Below are 17,189 nucleotides of genomic sequence, written 5' to 3' on the forward strand. Positions count from 1 at the left end.
TTGAACAGTGAGATAATAGCACGAGTGGATGGAGCGCATTATTGCTCCGACTAACCGTTGACAGACAAGTTTCGAACTACTCCACTTAAATAGTACGAATACATAATGGGTGCGTCGAACTGAAGCGCGATGAAGTAATAATTCGCGCAAGTAGCCTGATTACGCGAGAAGTAGACATCAATTCGGTGGTGGAAAATGAAAACTAAAATCAATCTCGCGAAATTTTCTCCGTGAAACCGATCGATCGCTCTACAACCGAGTTAATCCGAATTTGTTCAAATGTTGTGTTATAAGTCACTCCATTACGAGGTATAAACACAAATTTATCCGTTTACGCGGCAAAAATGAAATTACTCTTATCGTTTCGTCGCATCGATTTCTATTTATGAAAATGAATAAATTTGGAAAATTAAATTTTACGAAACCGTTGATTGTGTTTAATTTTCGTTAATAAATAATAGTCGTTTGCGTTGTTTCTCGCAACAGATCTATATTCCTCGTGTCAAACGAGGATACATACATAAAAGTATACATAAAAATACACGTGTCAAATTTAAATCATTCGGTTCGAATAATTTTCGTAACATTTTTCCCGTACAAAAGCTCCGATTTTTCCTCTGTAAATGCTCCGCGCGTAGAATTTGTTTCCTACCAGGAAATACATTCCAACATTACAATCGACAATAAAAAATACACTTTTCGCCATATTTCGTGAATCTGTTACACCGTCAAAGGGTTAAATCACTCCACCTTACACCTCCCGTAAACTTACTTTCTCTTTCAATTCGTACCTAACATCCGTGGCTTTGGTAAAATTACAATTACCCGCGACGAATAAAACGAACGAATCAATCTCGCCCCGGGTATTTCCGATTCTCTCGTTTCGAATCGCGCGACTGGGAACATCGAATTCGGATAAATTCTCCCTCCGAAAAAAAGAAAAAAAAAAAAAAAGAAAAAACACACACGCACCTGGCGTCGATAAAATTCAAATTACACCCCGAATTTAATACACGGCGTTAGTTTCACGCGAACGAGAAGATCATTGGGCGTTCAGATCGCGGTGAAGGAACTTTTACTGATCGGATCCATCGTCGAGAGCGATGCTTTCGCTTTCGGATCGTTAATGAGCAACAAATCGAGGCCAGAGCAAACCGTTCTTGATTCCGTTCGGGAACAGTATCGGGCAAATCACGGGCATAATCTCCGCGCGTAAAGCCGTTTCAATCGCGCGCCCACGTTGATCAGGCGTCCCGATCAATTATTATCGCCTCATGGACTGGAAATTATACGGCCGACTTCGCGCCGATTCTACCCTCTCCCTCGTTTCAACGCTTCGCGAGCACATACAGAGTCAGAGAGAGAGCGAGAGAGGGGGTCGAATGCCATCGATTCAAGTACGAACTGGCATAATTGTGGAACCGGCTTTATTTTCCGGGAATCGAGGCCCAGAACCGTCGCCACCGATCGTCGCCATTGTCGATCTGCGCCGGTTCATTAGCCGTTCTCCGAGGGACACTGGGATGGCTTTTAGTTGGGCACGATATGCGCCGCCGATTAAATTACTCGTTGCCCACCACCAACCTGGATTGATCCTCGATGTGTCTCGTCCACGCATGGACGGGGATTAAACAGCGCGTGCTACATACCACTCGCGCGGATAATCGTGAAACTCCCGGTTGCTTTTTACCCAGGTTTGCGTCCACCGATCGGACTGGAGGGGCTCGGGGCATTATTCTCGCTGTCGTTCGAGTGATTTGCGAGACCCTCGTGAAACGATAATCGGGGGAAATATATTTCGCGAGGCTACAACGGTACGTTTAGTTCGTTAGTCGCGCTAGTCGCGACGTTTTGGCGGGAAGAACGCGAGGTTGTTTCGCGAGAGTTTTGAGAGGAACGGAGGAACAGACCCAAGAAACATCGGGGGAATGATTTTTTGCATCTAGGATGAGGATTAAGGGGAAGTGATACACGTGAGACCTGATGCGTACCAGAGGGTTGTTTTTAAGCTTCGTTACTTCGCGAAGAAAAATTGGAACGACTCGATCTGCTTTTTTTTCTAATTAAGGGTGTGCTAGAGACAAATTGTAGCGACTTGATCTTTTTTTGAAGTACGGGGTAGGAAGTTTAGGTGATTGTAAACAGTGTGGAAAAAATGTTTGCAAGTCCATAGAGGGTTTTTTCGTATGAGAATGTGTACTGATATTTAAGATGGTAAGGTAATGGAAACGCGTTGAACTAAAGAATACTATATCGCCAAGGAGAGATTTCGAGCTTTTATTTAAAAATAGTAGAATGATTCTAGGGGAATTTTTAACGGAGTTATAGCAGTTGGAAAATTCACCATTCTTTCGTTGGGAAACAACGATATAAAGTATCGAATATACAAAAATACTTTGAGAGAGGATTTTGTCAAACAATATTTTACTGTCGAAAAACACTTTCAGAGAGGATTTTGTCGAACGACAAAAATTATCGAACAACCTAGTGTACACGTACACGATACTTGAAAATCAATCATTTCGCGACGTGTATTATTCGTATTAGTACACGTGTGTTACGTATACACGCATACCATCAAACTGTACATTGATCTTCCTTAATGTACACTTTCCCCCATACATTTACAATTTGTCCAAACCTGCTCAAAGAACAAACAATCGTTAAACGAAACTCGATCGAGAATCGGCTTTGAATTTCGAGCGTATTTATTTTCACGAGGTTCGATCGCAATTTTTCTCAATGCCCATTTCTAAAAACGTTAATTCCAGACATTCGTTCGACAACGTACATTGTATTAAATACATTACGGTAAAATTCAGCCGAAATCGGTTCCATCCCGATCCAGACAGGCTCGGAGCGGCTATTATTAAAAAAAATATCCCCTACGTCGGTGATTTAATTCGTAATCGGATTCCTAGTTAAGCCGGGAAAAATTATTCGCGTACAAGGTATTCCGTCGAAGCCGCAACGGTTCCAAGTTCGTAGGATTCGAGTTGTGCTTCTCGGACAACGGTTAATATTAATCTAATTTGCGCCGCGGAAAGCGTATCGAACGAATCCCTCGTGCTCGTTTCATTTAACTCGGGGAAAAACCACCAGCCCCCTTCGTTGTTCGTTAGAAAAATTTTCTTTTTCTTTGTTTCTTTTTTTTTTCACCGGTAGCTCCCCGCCCTCGTCGCTCTTGTCCCGGACGAACGATAAGCTCCCAGCAACGCTGATCGTATTATTACTTTGTACGAAATATTCCCGCTACGCGTCGTGCTCGCTTTAAAGTTACTTTAAATGCATCGTGAAAGTCGTACCGCAGATCTGCCGGTGTCGCCGAACAATGGAAAACGTGCCTCCGGCTGCGAGAAGGAGAACACGAGAACTAAGGGGGAGAGTAATAGGAGTAAGAGGGGCAGGAGGGAGGGGAGGACCGAGTGCAGAACCCGGGATGAAAAATGAGCGTTATTTTGCATGAATTTTTACGAGATTAGCCGACATAAAACACGCGACAGTCCCATAGGCACGTACGTTCGTCGCAACCTGGTAGCTCCGGCTGAGCATAAATCCTGTCTAGCCGCTCGGCAACGTTAGAAATTAAAGCGGATTAAAAAGTACCGGGATCGTGCAGGTACAAGCACCCCTTTCGATGGGGGGAATGGTGAAAAAAAGAAGGAATTCGCCAAGAAACAGACCCGGGAATTACACGGTTCTAGCCGGTACGGAAAGTGTGATTTCGTGCTTCTTTTTCCATTTGGAAGAATTTTTAATCTTCCAAGAAGACGATCCTCGTTTCGGTAAAAGTGAAACGACTTGGCGGGTGAATTACTTCGGAGTACGGAAACTGTGCCAGCGGTAGATTTGTTTTCGAGTATCCAAAGAGTACGTTTTATTCGGTAATCGGGGAACATTGCCTCTCTACGAAAGAACGAAAGTTCGACCGAGAAAAAGATTCGAGAATTTCCCAATTTTGCTCCGCTACCGAAAACACGATTCCCCGTTTCTTCTTCCATTTAGGAAGAATTTTTAATCTACCAAGAAGCCGATTCTTGTTTCGGTAAAAGTGAAACGACCTGCCGGGGGAATTATTTCGGAATAGAGACGTTGCGTCGATGCAAAATTTGTTTTCCAGTCTCTAGAGTTCTCGTTCGTCTTTTTGTCGTAATTACAGTTTCATCTTTCAAGAGTCTGATTCTTTGATTTACGAATGTTTATTCAATATTTTCGTGTACGTGTTTCATATCAGGTGCTTGCATCGGAGTTGTCTCTTTATTTGAATAATATTGTATCGCTTCGTTCAGATTTCGTTGGAAATCTTTTACCATTGTTCGAATATTTGTAATTCCCGAAAAAGGATCGTATCTTTTTTCATTTATTCGTATCGAGTGTAGAAGAACGAGGATTTAGAGCAGGGATGCACGAGTGACGGTACAGAAGCCGTGTCTGACCAATAGCCGTTTATTCCACTTCTTTCGTTCGTAGCTTATGGTAGAGCTATCGTCAACCGTGAGGATGTTATTTCGGCTACTGTGGCTAGTTCGATTTACACGGTTCGAAAGACATTTTTTCTAGAAGTTTTTGTTATTGCAAAGGCAATAAATAGCGACGATTAATTAAGAGTACAGGTCAAATATCGTTCGAAAATTGAAAGATCGCAATGTATTTGCTTCATTGGCGCGCATGATACAGGTTTCTACCAGAAAGCGCACGGAAAACACGTTCGGGGAATTTATCAAAACTTACAGAGCAGGGTGAAACGAGACTGGAATATCGTTAAAGTTTCAGGTTTCCTATTACTCGTATAATTATTGTTTTTCGGAGAAACCGAGCCAACAGAGTTCTTCAATGCGAAGCAATATCCAACGAAACAGTTTCGAAGATCGCGAACGATCATACGAAATCGAAATCTGCTTTACTCTCGCGTTACAATTTTACAAATACCTAAACCGAAGTTCTCGAAAGAGAAACACAGGAATAAACAATTAGTAACTAATTACCCCGAAGCCGGTTTCGATTGCAAACTGATACGTCTATTTTTAAACAAACCATACGATATCTACTAACTGGTATCGACTGATATCAGTTAAATGAACTACCTCTATTCCAAACCGATATTGTGCACACATCGATAAGAAAAAACACGAAACGAATAACAGTAAAAGTTTCCTCCGTTACTGACAGTCCTTATAACAATAATTTTGTATATTTTTCCATGAATATTTTGACCGATGTAACGCGTTATTTTCCCGGTGAGAAACCATACAGAATTCCTTTAAGAAACTTGTGTCTCGGTTCTCAAGATTTCAAGGGGGCGAAACTTCGAGGGGTGGTTCCGCCCGTTGGACTTATCGCGGTTAAAAAGAAAAAGTATCCTCTTTTTCGACCGCTCCTGCAAAGTTTTATCAAAATGTGGAAGGAGATGTTTCCGTGGCTGCACTTTGTTAATTCCCCCTCTGGTTCCCCCCGGTTTTCACCATTCACCCGGTCCATCGTTTTATGATCGCGATCCGTCCGATTACCACAGTACGAGTAATTATTCATTGGCCGGTTAGCGAGCGTGGATGTTTCTCGAAGTAGAGTTCCACGTTTTGCATTCGTCGCGAAATCACTTCTGGGAGACACAGTACGCCCGACTTCTTCTGTCCGGTTCAGGCGTCCTCGGTTTTTCGTTGGACGGTGTCGGTTCATGGTAGCCACCGCGGAGAAACGTATGGACATTTTGCGTCCGTCTGTTTTCCACCGCTTGCATAATGCATACGACGCATCCGTGCACTCCGACCAAGTCCCTTTTGCACTTACCTCTGCTCCCGACGGCCTCGCCTCGTCCCTCCCCGCGTACCCGCCTCGTCTCTCCACGTCTCGTCGGGCTCCTCCTCCCCGGAGGGAAGTTGCGATACTTTGTTCGTCCTGGTTGCCCTTCTCCGTTGCGCTGCTTCCATGGCTGGCTGACCAACCACGTCTCACGAGACCACGATACCTGCACTATGGTCCTGGTACCGCGAACCTCGTGAATCGTTCCCCCTCTATCCCAACACTTAAGGGGGTATTCGTGTCTCGAGTCGAAAAATTGGTCGATTCTTGGGATTTTGTTTGTTTTTTTTTCTTTTTTTTCTTCGGGGAGAAGTGGAACTTTTCGGGTCGATTTTTAAGTCGACTTTTTGGGTCGATCGATACGATTGAGCTCGGATCGAAAAATTGGAGGATGGGATTTTGTTTTTGGGGGAAGAAGGAGAGAAATGAACGAATCGTTTATCTGTAAATGTGATATTTGAAATGATTACTATCGTGAGTTAAGGTCACGGATTTTTGATGGAGTTCTTCACAGATTCTAAATTTCGAGGCGCGTTAAAAGTTAAAAGGCGTCTGGAGTCTTTTAATGTTTGGACAATAAACGTGTCGTGAATGCAGTGTGAAATACAGTTTGCTCCTTGCAACGATCGCGGATCGATCGTGTTCACAGGAGAACTGTTTGCGGAATTTTTCGCGACGATCGTACCGTGAGTTCCGTGATGAATATTTGAGGATTCTTGGTACGCGATTGGCCTTTTAAATATCCCAGAATACGAAGATTGACGTTTCCTCTTCGACGAAGCGCGTGATTTTGTACAATTGAAAAGGTCAGTTCTTAGAACCACGCCATTGATTACCTCCCCCCGTGTCAAAGTGACGTTTCACGATGTTATTGTTCCACGAGTCGAAGAATAGAAAGATACATTGAAATTTTATTCCGATAATAACCAACGTATAAAAACATTGTGCAACGATTTATCAATAACGTCCACTCCATCGAACGAAAATTTGGACGAATGATTCGAAGTTCCAAAAAAATATCCTTGCAAATAGTAATTTCATTTTACAATTCACATTACGATTTTGCTCGAAAGAACGTTATCTTTTATGCGAAATACGTTATCTAAATAAGTATCCCGTCCATGTTTGTCAGGACCCTGTAAACTTCTCGACCGTGGAACAATACACGAATTTTTCCTTCGTTTGGCTCTTTGTGGACTACAAAACAACCACTTACGACTCAAGCGGCCCGAGTTTTCCTCCACTCGGAGAACTCGAAGATCGAAATAAAAAGATAATTAAAGACACGGGTCTTTTTCCGGCACGAACGAGCTGGTCTCCCATTTGGTTCGTCTCTTTCCGGAGTACGGAACAACCAACCGCTTACGACTCGATCGGAGCAAGTCTTCTTTGTGTTCGCGCACGAGACTTAAAGATCGAAATAAAAAGATAATTAAACAAGAAGAGCGTCTTGTGTTCACAAATTTCTTCTTCTTAAACCATCGATCGGTAGAATGTCTTATTCTCGAAAATTTGTTCCTCTCGAACAATCGAATGGTAGAATAATCCGAATAGAATATCTTATTCTCGAAAATTTGTTCCTTTTGAACAATCGATCGGTAGAATAACACGAATTGAATATCTTATTCTCGAAAATTTGTTCCTCTTGAACAATCAATCGGTAGAATAACTTGGATAGGATGTCTCGTTATCGAAAATTTGTTTCTCTCGAACCATCGATCGGTAGAATAACCCGAATAGAATATCTTATTCCCAAAAATTTGTTTCTCTCGTACCATCGATCGGCAGAATAACTCGGATAGGATGTCTCCTTATCGAAAATTTGTTCCTCTCGAAGCACCGATCGGTAGAATAACCTGAATAGAATATCTTATTCTCGAAAATGTCTTCCTCTCGAATAATCGATCGGTAGAATAGCCCGAATAGAATATCTTATTCCCAAAAATTTGATCCTCTCGAATAATCGATCGGTAGAATAACCCGAATAGAATATCTTATTCCCAAAAATTTCTTCCTCTCGAACCATCGATCGGTAGAATAACCCGAACAGAATGTCTTATCCCCAAAAATTTCTTTCTCTCGAACAATCGATCGGTAGAATAATCCGAATAGAATGTCTCGTAATCGAAAATTTATTCCTCTCGAAGCATCGATCGGTAGAATAACCCGGAGGGTTGTCCGTATCCGAGTCTAATATTCTAAAACGCCTGTCGCTCGCGATAAATACCAGCAGTATGTATACATAAGTTTACCGCAACTGATGGTTATTCGGATCACGCTTCACGTTTTAATTCCACGGACAGCAGTAACCGCTGTGCGCCGTTTGCGTTCACAGTGGAATTCCTATTATTCAACGAGCCACTTCGTATCTTACAATTAGATCCTTCGCTCGTACACCCGGCCGAATATGTTCGTCCCTGGACGAACGATTGTCCGGATACCCAGGGGCGGGGGTGGTACAGGGGGGACGAATATCGATCGCGGTTGAAAGGATTTGGAATGTAACCCATTCAGATCGCGGCCCCCGACGCTGATCAATATGTGCGGGGAAAAGTCTTTCTCGCGGTGGATTTCCCGTCACGTTTTTCACCCCGAGATACTCCCATTCTACCTGGCGTGATTCTTTGCCAAGCCACTTTGACATTTATCTGATTAAAATCGAACGGTTCACGCCCTTTATCGGTGAAGGGGGAAGATGCTTTTCAAGAGTCCCTCTTTTAATAATGCTAACTTCGTTTCAATGTTTCGTTGCCGAGTCCCCTCTTCTCCTTACCTCGAATACATTGAGGAAATATTCTTAACGAATATTTTCGATTCTCGGATATTTGCAAGAACATTGAATTTCCAATGGACAATCGAGGACGATGAAACGGTACTGCAGGCGTAACATTGTTTTTCTTTTATGTCGATTTGTCGGTTGAAATGAAAATGAACGATTAGAAATTGAATGTTATTTATTATCGATGAAGATACCGTTAAGAGTGTTTTTATTTACTTACTGAAGAGGGAAGAATTTTTGTGTGTTTGCTGTATCTGCTGGATTTTCTAATCGTGTCGTAGATAAAATTGTTGAATGGATAAGTAAGTTTACGAGGACGAGAAAAACGGAGTCAGCTTTCACGAATTTCGAATAGGGTTCTCGGGGTCGATTGTTCCCTTCGAACGAATTCTTTCCAACGATTCGAGAAGCAGTACATGCGAACTGTATAGAACTACTCGACGTGTGACCGAGAATACTACGAAACAAGTATCCTAATCCCGCGAGTTGAACCAGTGCAAACATCCGTTTTCTCGTATATCTCAAAATCGAATTTTCGTTCTCGTGGGTGTCTTGTAAAATTGGAACGGTCCATTCGGCGTACAACGTTCGCGAAATTTCGGGGTGAAATTGAAGCTCGATATCGGCGAGGGATGAAAAAGATCCGCAATAAAGCACGGCGCGGCGCGGCGCGGCGCGGCGGGATTCGATATTCAAATTCCCGCGGTGGTACGTCTACGCGAGACGGATCGCGTAAGACGGTGGGGAAATCTTCTCGGCGTATCCGGTTCCCCCCACCACCGTCCCGTTATTACGCGCGCGAACAAATCGATCGGCATTAAATGTTTACGAGGTCGTCGAAAGGACCGCGCGGCGTTCGTAAAGCGCGTCGTTCTGATACGGAGAACGCTTCCACGTGAAATAAGAGCGACGAGGGAAACGGACGGACGCGCGTACACCGACGAAACGACGCCGATGCACGGCATCGGGGCGAACAACTGGCCGGATAGCGACGTTTTCTGATATCTTTTCCCGTTCGAACGCAGCGTTGCACGCCCGTAAATGCAAAAGCTCTCCCGCTCTCCCAGCCGTGGATATATATCGCGGTTGGCGCACGGTCATCTTTCATGCTCGGCTCCCGACGAAATGAGAGCGCCGGCCAACGTACCGCGGCGCTCTCTTGCTCGCTCGCCCCCCACCACCACTTCCGCTCTCCACGACCCCGCAGATGCGCCAATGACGAATAGCTCGGCGCTGTTTCCTGATTACGCGTACCACCCCCCACCACTTCGGTACACCGCCGGATAAAATCCGTACCGAAAGCATACTCCATCCCCTCCTCTCCTCTCCTGTACGCCTTTTTCTCTTTCGCGAGCCCGCTTTTATTAGATCGAACCGAACCGAAGGAGAGCCTCGCTCATCGCGACTTTACGAGACGCGTTCAATGACGTTCAATGGTGTTCGCGGAGGAGGTTCGATCGAACCACCTCGTCGCGATACGAATCGATGGATATCGTTCGACCGTTTCTGAAAGGAACCTCCCTCGCGAAAGACGTAAGTTATTAGCGAGAAGCTCGGGAAGCTCGCAAGATTAATGATTTTTCAGGAGAGGGAGTTGGTTAATCTTTACCCATCGATGTAGGATCCGAAAGTCTCGAAAGCAGTGACGTCTGATCGAAGCATTTGGAATATTTTACTCGATGTAACGATACGGTTGGGTATCGATCGTTCGAGGAACGAAGGATTGTTCTTTAATTTAAATTTAATTATACCCGTTGATTAAATACGTATTCAAAATTTTGCACGGCTTCGCGAACCACGGTCCCGGTCAGTCTCTGATGTTCTTTCGGCTCGTTAAAATTGCGAAACGCTCGAGAAATTGTATCCCGACAGGAATGTTACAGTAGCTACTAGACGCTATTCTGTGCTACAAAACCCACGAGAGGGTTTCACGGCGAGGATGTCAAAATTGCTACAGATTTGAAATTATCTAGATCGGGATAGAACCTTGAATATAATTTTTCGATCGAGATTGCAAAAATCGGGGGAATTTTGTTGCAAGACCGAGACGATACCAGGTAGGAACTAGGAGAAAATTAACCGTAGCGTTCGTTGGTCCCGGTATGTTGGGACGTGTAACGAACTAGGCTCGTCGAATGAGGCCCATGGCGCCCCGTCGCGGGACACAAAACAGATTTCCCAAGTTGGCGATCCGTAGCATGTTTCTTCGAGAATGTTCGACGAATTTCTCGATCAGATGAGTTCCCCGCATTAATTTTGGAAGTTTAGGAAGCTACGTCGGCTCAACGGGCGGATAGCACGAGCGGTTTGCATTGCGCGTCATGAATCGAACGGAATCTCGAGTACTTCTTACTAGCAGTATCCGAGTAATAAGCCGTGTACGGTATACCACGTCGGCATCTCGCGTCTAATAACTGGAGAATCCACTTACGTATCTTGTTGCTCGAATTCCCGTGGAAGTCTCTGCGCAGGACTGCAGATTCTCTCGAGAGATTTCGTGGTGCCAAGCATCATGCCTTCTTCGGGGATACCGTCGTATATTTCGATCGCCGATTGGCAGGACTCTGCGCTGTAAGATCAATAGAGAATTCGTGAGTATCGTGCTTTCATCGTTTGCGTTTGTTATACGTAAAGTGTTTGCAAGAAAAGTCGTGGTTATAAATTGTAAATGGTCCACATCGTGATCTACGATTTCGAGTAGTAATTACGGTAACTTTCTTTGATTTCTTTTCAATAATGTACCTCGAAGGTCACCGTAGCGTATCGTTCGATAATGTAACTCGAAGATCACTAGTGGTGTATTTTTATTAATTAGAACGTTCTCGAGGTTAAAATTTTGGGTAACAGTGTCGTATAAATGTGTTTATACGTGGACAGTATACGGTTCCTTTTTGTAAATGTGTTTATTATTTTTTTGCGTGCAACTGTCGCTGTAATTCCGGTACTTTCGTTCGGCATTGTCAATACTTCGTAGGTATTAATCTGCTTGCAATGATCACGATAATGTCGCTAATCGACGTTGTTAAATATTGCTCGAGAATACGAATTATCAATTAACCGATTCGATCGATACGTTGCGCGACTGCTTGCGGTATTCTGTGCATTATTAATATTCATGATGTTTCTCTATTGTTGATTTTCTATTAGGGGCGACGATTGAACGTGTAACCGAACGACGCGTTTCTCGGAGAGTAAGAGTTGCTCGATTCGAATAATTTTCTGGAATTTCTGGAAATTAGGCTGATCGATTTACGTTATTTTTCGCGTAACGCACAATAAACGTCTGCGACTTACGAGGGGTTTTTTCATCGTCGTAATTTACGTCGCGGCGAACGCTCAGCTTCACAATTACGAACCAAGTTTGATTACTTCGTTGACATGAAAAGAAAAAAAGAAAAAAGAAAAATGAACTAGCTCCGAGAAGCACATTTGACCGATGTCTTGAATAAAAATTTACTTCCCCGGTATGAATGAATCGTGTCCGCCAGCAACGAGCAATTAACTCGACTGAATGTGACCGTCCCCATTAAGCGAAATGTTTTTGAGAATTTAATTACACGTTTAAACGTATTCTTCCATCCGTTGCGTGGTGTAAACAAAATTCGCGATGAAAGGCGTTTCCTAAAGGCAACGAGTGCAAAGCGGCAAGGGGGAGACGGTGTTAGCGGCATATCGATCATAATAAATAATGCACGCTGAATAAAGTAGGGGGACAGAAAGGGGGGAGTGGGGGGTGGTTGGAAAGGGCTTTTAAAAATTTGCGCTCGAAGCACGTATTTTTCGCTGAATAAATATTCCAACGAGCAACTTGAGCGGTGAAAAAATTTCGGAGAAAGAACCAGCGATATTTCAATATCGCATAATTAAACCGACGAATTTTTTCTTGTAGATCAAAAGAGCGAAAGACTCCCGTCTGTCCACGAGACATTGAAATGCAACGGTATCGAATTCGAGCACGGAATACGAGTGTCCCGTTGCGATCCAGGTTAAAGCCGATAAAAGAATTCGTGGATTTGAAATCGAGCGGACGAGAACGCGCCGCAAGAATGCCGCAGATCCTTTTGAAAAACCGCAGCAACGGAATTCGTCGATCGTAACTTCGACGAGGGTGTCGTGGACACCTCGTTGAAACATATTTCGAACTTTCTCGCGAGCACTTCGAGACAGCTTGATCACCAAAACGGTCACAATCCGGACGCCACCGGTGTCAAAGGTCTCCGATGCTATTTGACGCAACGTATCGGGCTCGAATCCGATTACACGTACAGCGCATATTGTTCCATCAGATTTGACGCAAGCACCTGATTAAGCCGGTGATTATCCGATCGAATCAATTAGGAATTAACAAATCATCCGTGGAATGTAATATATACTCCGGTATCGAAACGAGGAGTTGGAGAGGGCCAGGGGAACCTTTATCGTACGATTCGGAATGAAATTGTAAATCGATGTAACACAGCTGAAATTGTAATTAATCCAACACAGTGGAACGTACACGGAACGTAATTCGTTATACGAATTAATTAGGGAACAGAAGGGTCCTTGTGAGAGAATTCTCGCGCATAATACGATATCGAGCCGACGCTCGAGTTTATTTAAATTTCACAATTACCTCACATTCTTCCACGATCGTCCGTACCGGCGTCCTCGTTTCGGCGATACCGCGGATACACCGTGACTCGAGACACCGTGTCGATTTCATAAATAATCGCCCGCGGTTACCCCGCAGAGGTGTAAATAAACACTTACGTACGTCCCCGCGCGGTATCCCAACGGAAAGTATACAGTTCGTCCGACAGAATCTTCCGCAAAGTAGAATACTACAAAGTAGTATTCCAGCGCGGTAAATTGAAACGAGCAGAACACAGCCGGTGAAAAGGATCGGTTTACTTAATAATCGTCCGACCGGATTCCCAAGTAATTATTCCTTCTTTACGAGTTTAACGTTGAAAACGACCGTCGTTTGGAATATTAACGCGTAAAGGAAGAAAGAAAAATCGATAGGAGGGTAACCAACGAGCACTTAGTCGCGAGAAACACGACGACGTGTTCTTTGGGACACCTTTTCCGGTTCAGGGTCCCTTGAATTTACAATATTCCATTCAAAATTGATGTCACCTTCGATAAACCCCGCGGTACGTCTTACCTCTTACTTCTCGGTCTCTCTCTCTTACACACACACTCACACTGTACACGAAGATATGCGTGTCTTCTCTTAGTTTATTCTCGGTTATATATCTGCCGTCTCAGACCCACGGGGTTAGGTTCGCTCCTTGGCTACGGTTCGCCCCGGTTTCGGCGAAGAGGATGGCGCTCCCCAAACCCGCAGACCGTGTGTTCCATCTCTTACGGGTACATATCTGCAAAGCCACGAATGCATGGTCCGCGCGTTTCAACCATTGTGCATGATAATTGAAAATCCCAGGGATACGAGCCAGGCCGCATTCCCGTGTGATTTAGCGCTACTTCGTATCTATTACTTCCGAGAGGATGAAGGAGCCTCCTTCTGGTTGCCGCGTTTCGATGAGTTATGCTGATTGATACGTACGTAACGGAAAACGAGATTCTTAGACGTCGAGGAACGCCTCTCGTCCGACGAACGAGAAAGAGAGCGGTTTCGAAGACGATCGCGAAACGTTTCGGGGACTTTCCACGTGTCACTGGTGAAGAGAATCGGTTTCCCGAAGATTCCAAACACGTATCTTCTAAATGGAAGTTACGTTCTCGCACGACTATTCGAATTCGCGCGAGTGAAAATTAATAAGACGAAGTTTACGACACCTGTGATCAATTTTCCCCAAGTCGTTCTTCTTCCTGATTAATTTCGCACCTTCAAGTATTTTGTTCTTGGAAATTCCGTACAATTTACGTGTACCAAACGTTTACTGGAACATTCTTCGATAGGAATAACATGGTACGTGATGTAACTGTATAAATCGCGTGATTGAGAGTGTTAACAGTAATTGCGGGGTATTCGATATTTTTTCACCGTTTCGTTCAATGTATTTTGTTCTTGGAAATTCTTTACAATTTACGTGTACCAAACGTTCACTGGAACATTCTTCGATAGGAAAAATATGGTACGTGATGTAACTGTATAAATCGCGTGATTGAGAGTGTTAACACTCATTGCGGGTATTCGATATTTGTTCACCGTTTCGTTCGGTCCATTCACGATCGAATTTTCGAAATTTTCGAAATTTTCAACGGGTTCTCCAGTTCGCCGAATATATCCAAACGAAATTTACGTACGCAGAGCACAATCGACCAAATATACAAAAACGTCTCGGTCCCTAAAACGGACGATAGACTCTGTATTCCTCGTTGCGTAATACAGTGTTTTATCCAAGGTTGCGGTAGAGTCTTCCAAACTCTCGAGTCGCGTATACGTCTTAAGAGAAATTCGAATGCACGGGATACCTGATTTGCATGTCGTCTGCCATTGTATGGAAATTTCGCTCCTAGCACACGGATTCTTCCGCGTTTCGCGAATCTTGCGCCACCGGAGCGATATCGATTATCAAATTCGGCGTTATGTGATTCACCGCACGCGAAATGTTTTTTTCTTTTTGTCTCGTTGCACCGGACGCCGAGTAATTAAATCGAAGGATCAACGTTCGAGGATCGATGACCACGACCAACGAGGAAACTCTCGCGTCTGATTTTCCGCGAGTTGCGTCAGTATCGTCGGTCTCGAATGCGATTCGAATTCGTGGGAAGCTCATCGAGGACCCTCGAACCGGGCTCCACGAAAAAGGTAAACAAATGAAATGCAATTCCAGCCACGGACGAGGCGGTACGAGCGGAGGGGGCACGGTCTGGCTACGTGACTGCATTTCCGGTGTGGCTTCTGGCCTCACGGTTGAATGCAATCGCCTTAAAACCGTGCCCGAGTTTCTCACAGGCATGTTAAGCGACCCCAGTTTCACGCCTTTTCGACCGCAGGTCACGCGTGCCACGTGAAAAATATTGATGAAGCAGAAAGCGAAAACGGTGAATCAAAGGCCCCGAAGCGCTCCAAGAGAACCGCCAGTGATTTATTTTAATGTTACGGGGCTAACCGTTACGTTTCTCCGAACAGTTTTACCATGGAAACGTCTCCGTTCACGAGGGTGAAATATTCGTTACCTTTGGGGAACGGTTTCGGCTCGATTCAAACGAAGATTCGGTGTTATTCACCGATGTTTCTTTGATAATTGTTAACGTATCGTGTAACTTCGAGAACTTTGTTCTCGTGACTCTTTCGAATCCACCAAACGATTTACAACACATTTATCCTCGACAGGTACACGAGCAAGAGAGAAAATTACTAATTCCATCGATTGGAGAAAAAACTTTGTACATATTATTATTTAACTGTCACAAGACGCAAAATATTCATCCAGATATGACAGAATCCCTGGGAAAATAAACTAGAAATTGTCCTAAATTGAAAAATACATCTCTCGGAAATAAAGGAATACACACTGCAAAGATTCGTGTACGTAGAATATTTTCGAATATTCGCGCTGCGAAAAGTATCCGTTTTTTCTTTTTTTTTTTGCTTGTAAATTGCATTCTTTTACGATATCGATTAACTGCTGGTTCGTGCGCTACGAAATGCTAATCAATAGCGGAACGATTCTTTCATAGAAATTTTGATAGCCAAATTTGAATTTCATCCGGAAGCAATTTCTCCGGGTTTTCGGTGTACATACGACGGTGATAAAATTAAACGCGCTGTGTATGTGAGATCCAACTCGTGCACAGAAGAGTTAAAGGATACCGATAATATTCTCCATATATTCCTGCAGAAGATATCGCTAAACCCAACCTTACGAAACATAGAACCCAGAATTAAATCGTCGTAAAGCTATTCGAAAGGTAGCCACATTTGGTCGATATTATAATGCAATATTGAATATTAGCAACAGTATCGATCGTCTACGGACGATAGTTCCGATTTATGCAATATACCGAGACAATCGGAAAGTGTTCGGTATTATTGAAAACTTGTTAATATATTGGAACCCGGGTAGACGATATCGCGCAATACATCAAGAATAATATTCGATATATACATCAAGAATAATATTGGATATATGCATGAAGAATAATATCTGTAATGGCCGTAGAAATTGTATCGGTGATATAAAATACGTTTCGACGAATATGTGAATTCATTGGAAGTATGGTGACTGTGTTCAACTGTCTCATTGTTACATTGCGTTTTCATTTATAAAAATCGAATCTTGAGTACCGAACTTCGATTCCATCTATCTCCCCATTTATCTCGCGACGAACAATAATTCTTCGTTAAGAAGTACATCGTAAACTGGTAATTGTGATAATTTGGTAATCGGTATCATAAAGTGGTAAAACCTATTCACGTTATGTAAACTTGGGGAATGATATTTTTTCGTAAACTCGGGGAAACAGTTTCAATTTGTCAGGCAGTGTTATCGTAGATTTGGATAAACGTCCAACGTTTCGTATCGAGCGTTTCTCTATTGGACACCGATCGTATCGATTCCATCGGCTTGCGTCGCGAACTCGAAACTACACGAGACCGAACTCGAAACTCGAGGGACCACCATAGGCGACTGTTGTTTTTCTCTCTTCGAATCACTTG

The 17,189-nt window shown here is 43.6% G+C and overlaps 1 protein-coding gene across 1 annotated transcript in view; it reads right to left on the reverse strand.

The window, feature by feature from the left end:
- LOC143150867 (uncharacterized) overlaps positions 1–17,189 on the reverse strand; it is a 373,071-nt gene that overhangs the window by 29,109 nt on the left and 326,773 nt on the right. Inside the window, exon 11 of the mRNA XM_076319404.1 lies at positions 11,010–11,147. Within this exon, the coding sequence (XP_076175519.1) occupies positions 11,010–11,147 (138 nt within the window). The remainder of the gene's footprint in view (positions 1–11,009; positions 11,148–17,189) is intronic.

The sequence above is a fragment of the Ptiloglossa arizonensis genome, chromosome 9 (assembly GCF_051014685.1).
Source record: "Ptiloglossa arizonensis isolate GNS036 chromosome 9, iyPtiAriz1_principal, whole genome shotgun sequence".
Classification (NCBI taxonomy): domain Eukaryota; kingdom Metazoa; phylum Arthropoda; class Insecta; order Hymenoptera; family Colletidae; genus Ptiloglossa; species Ptiloglossa arizonensis.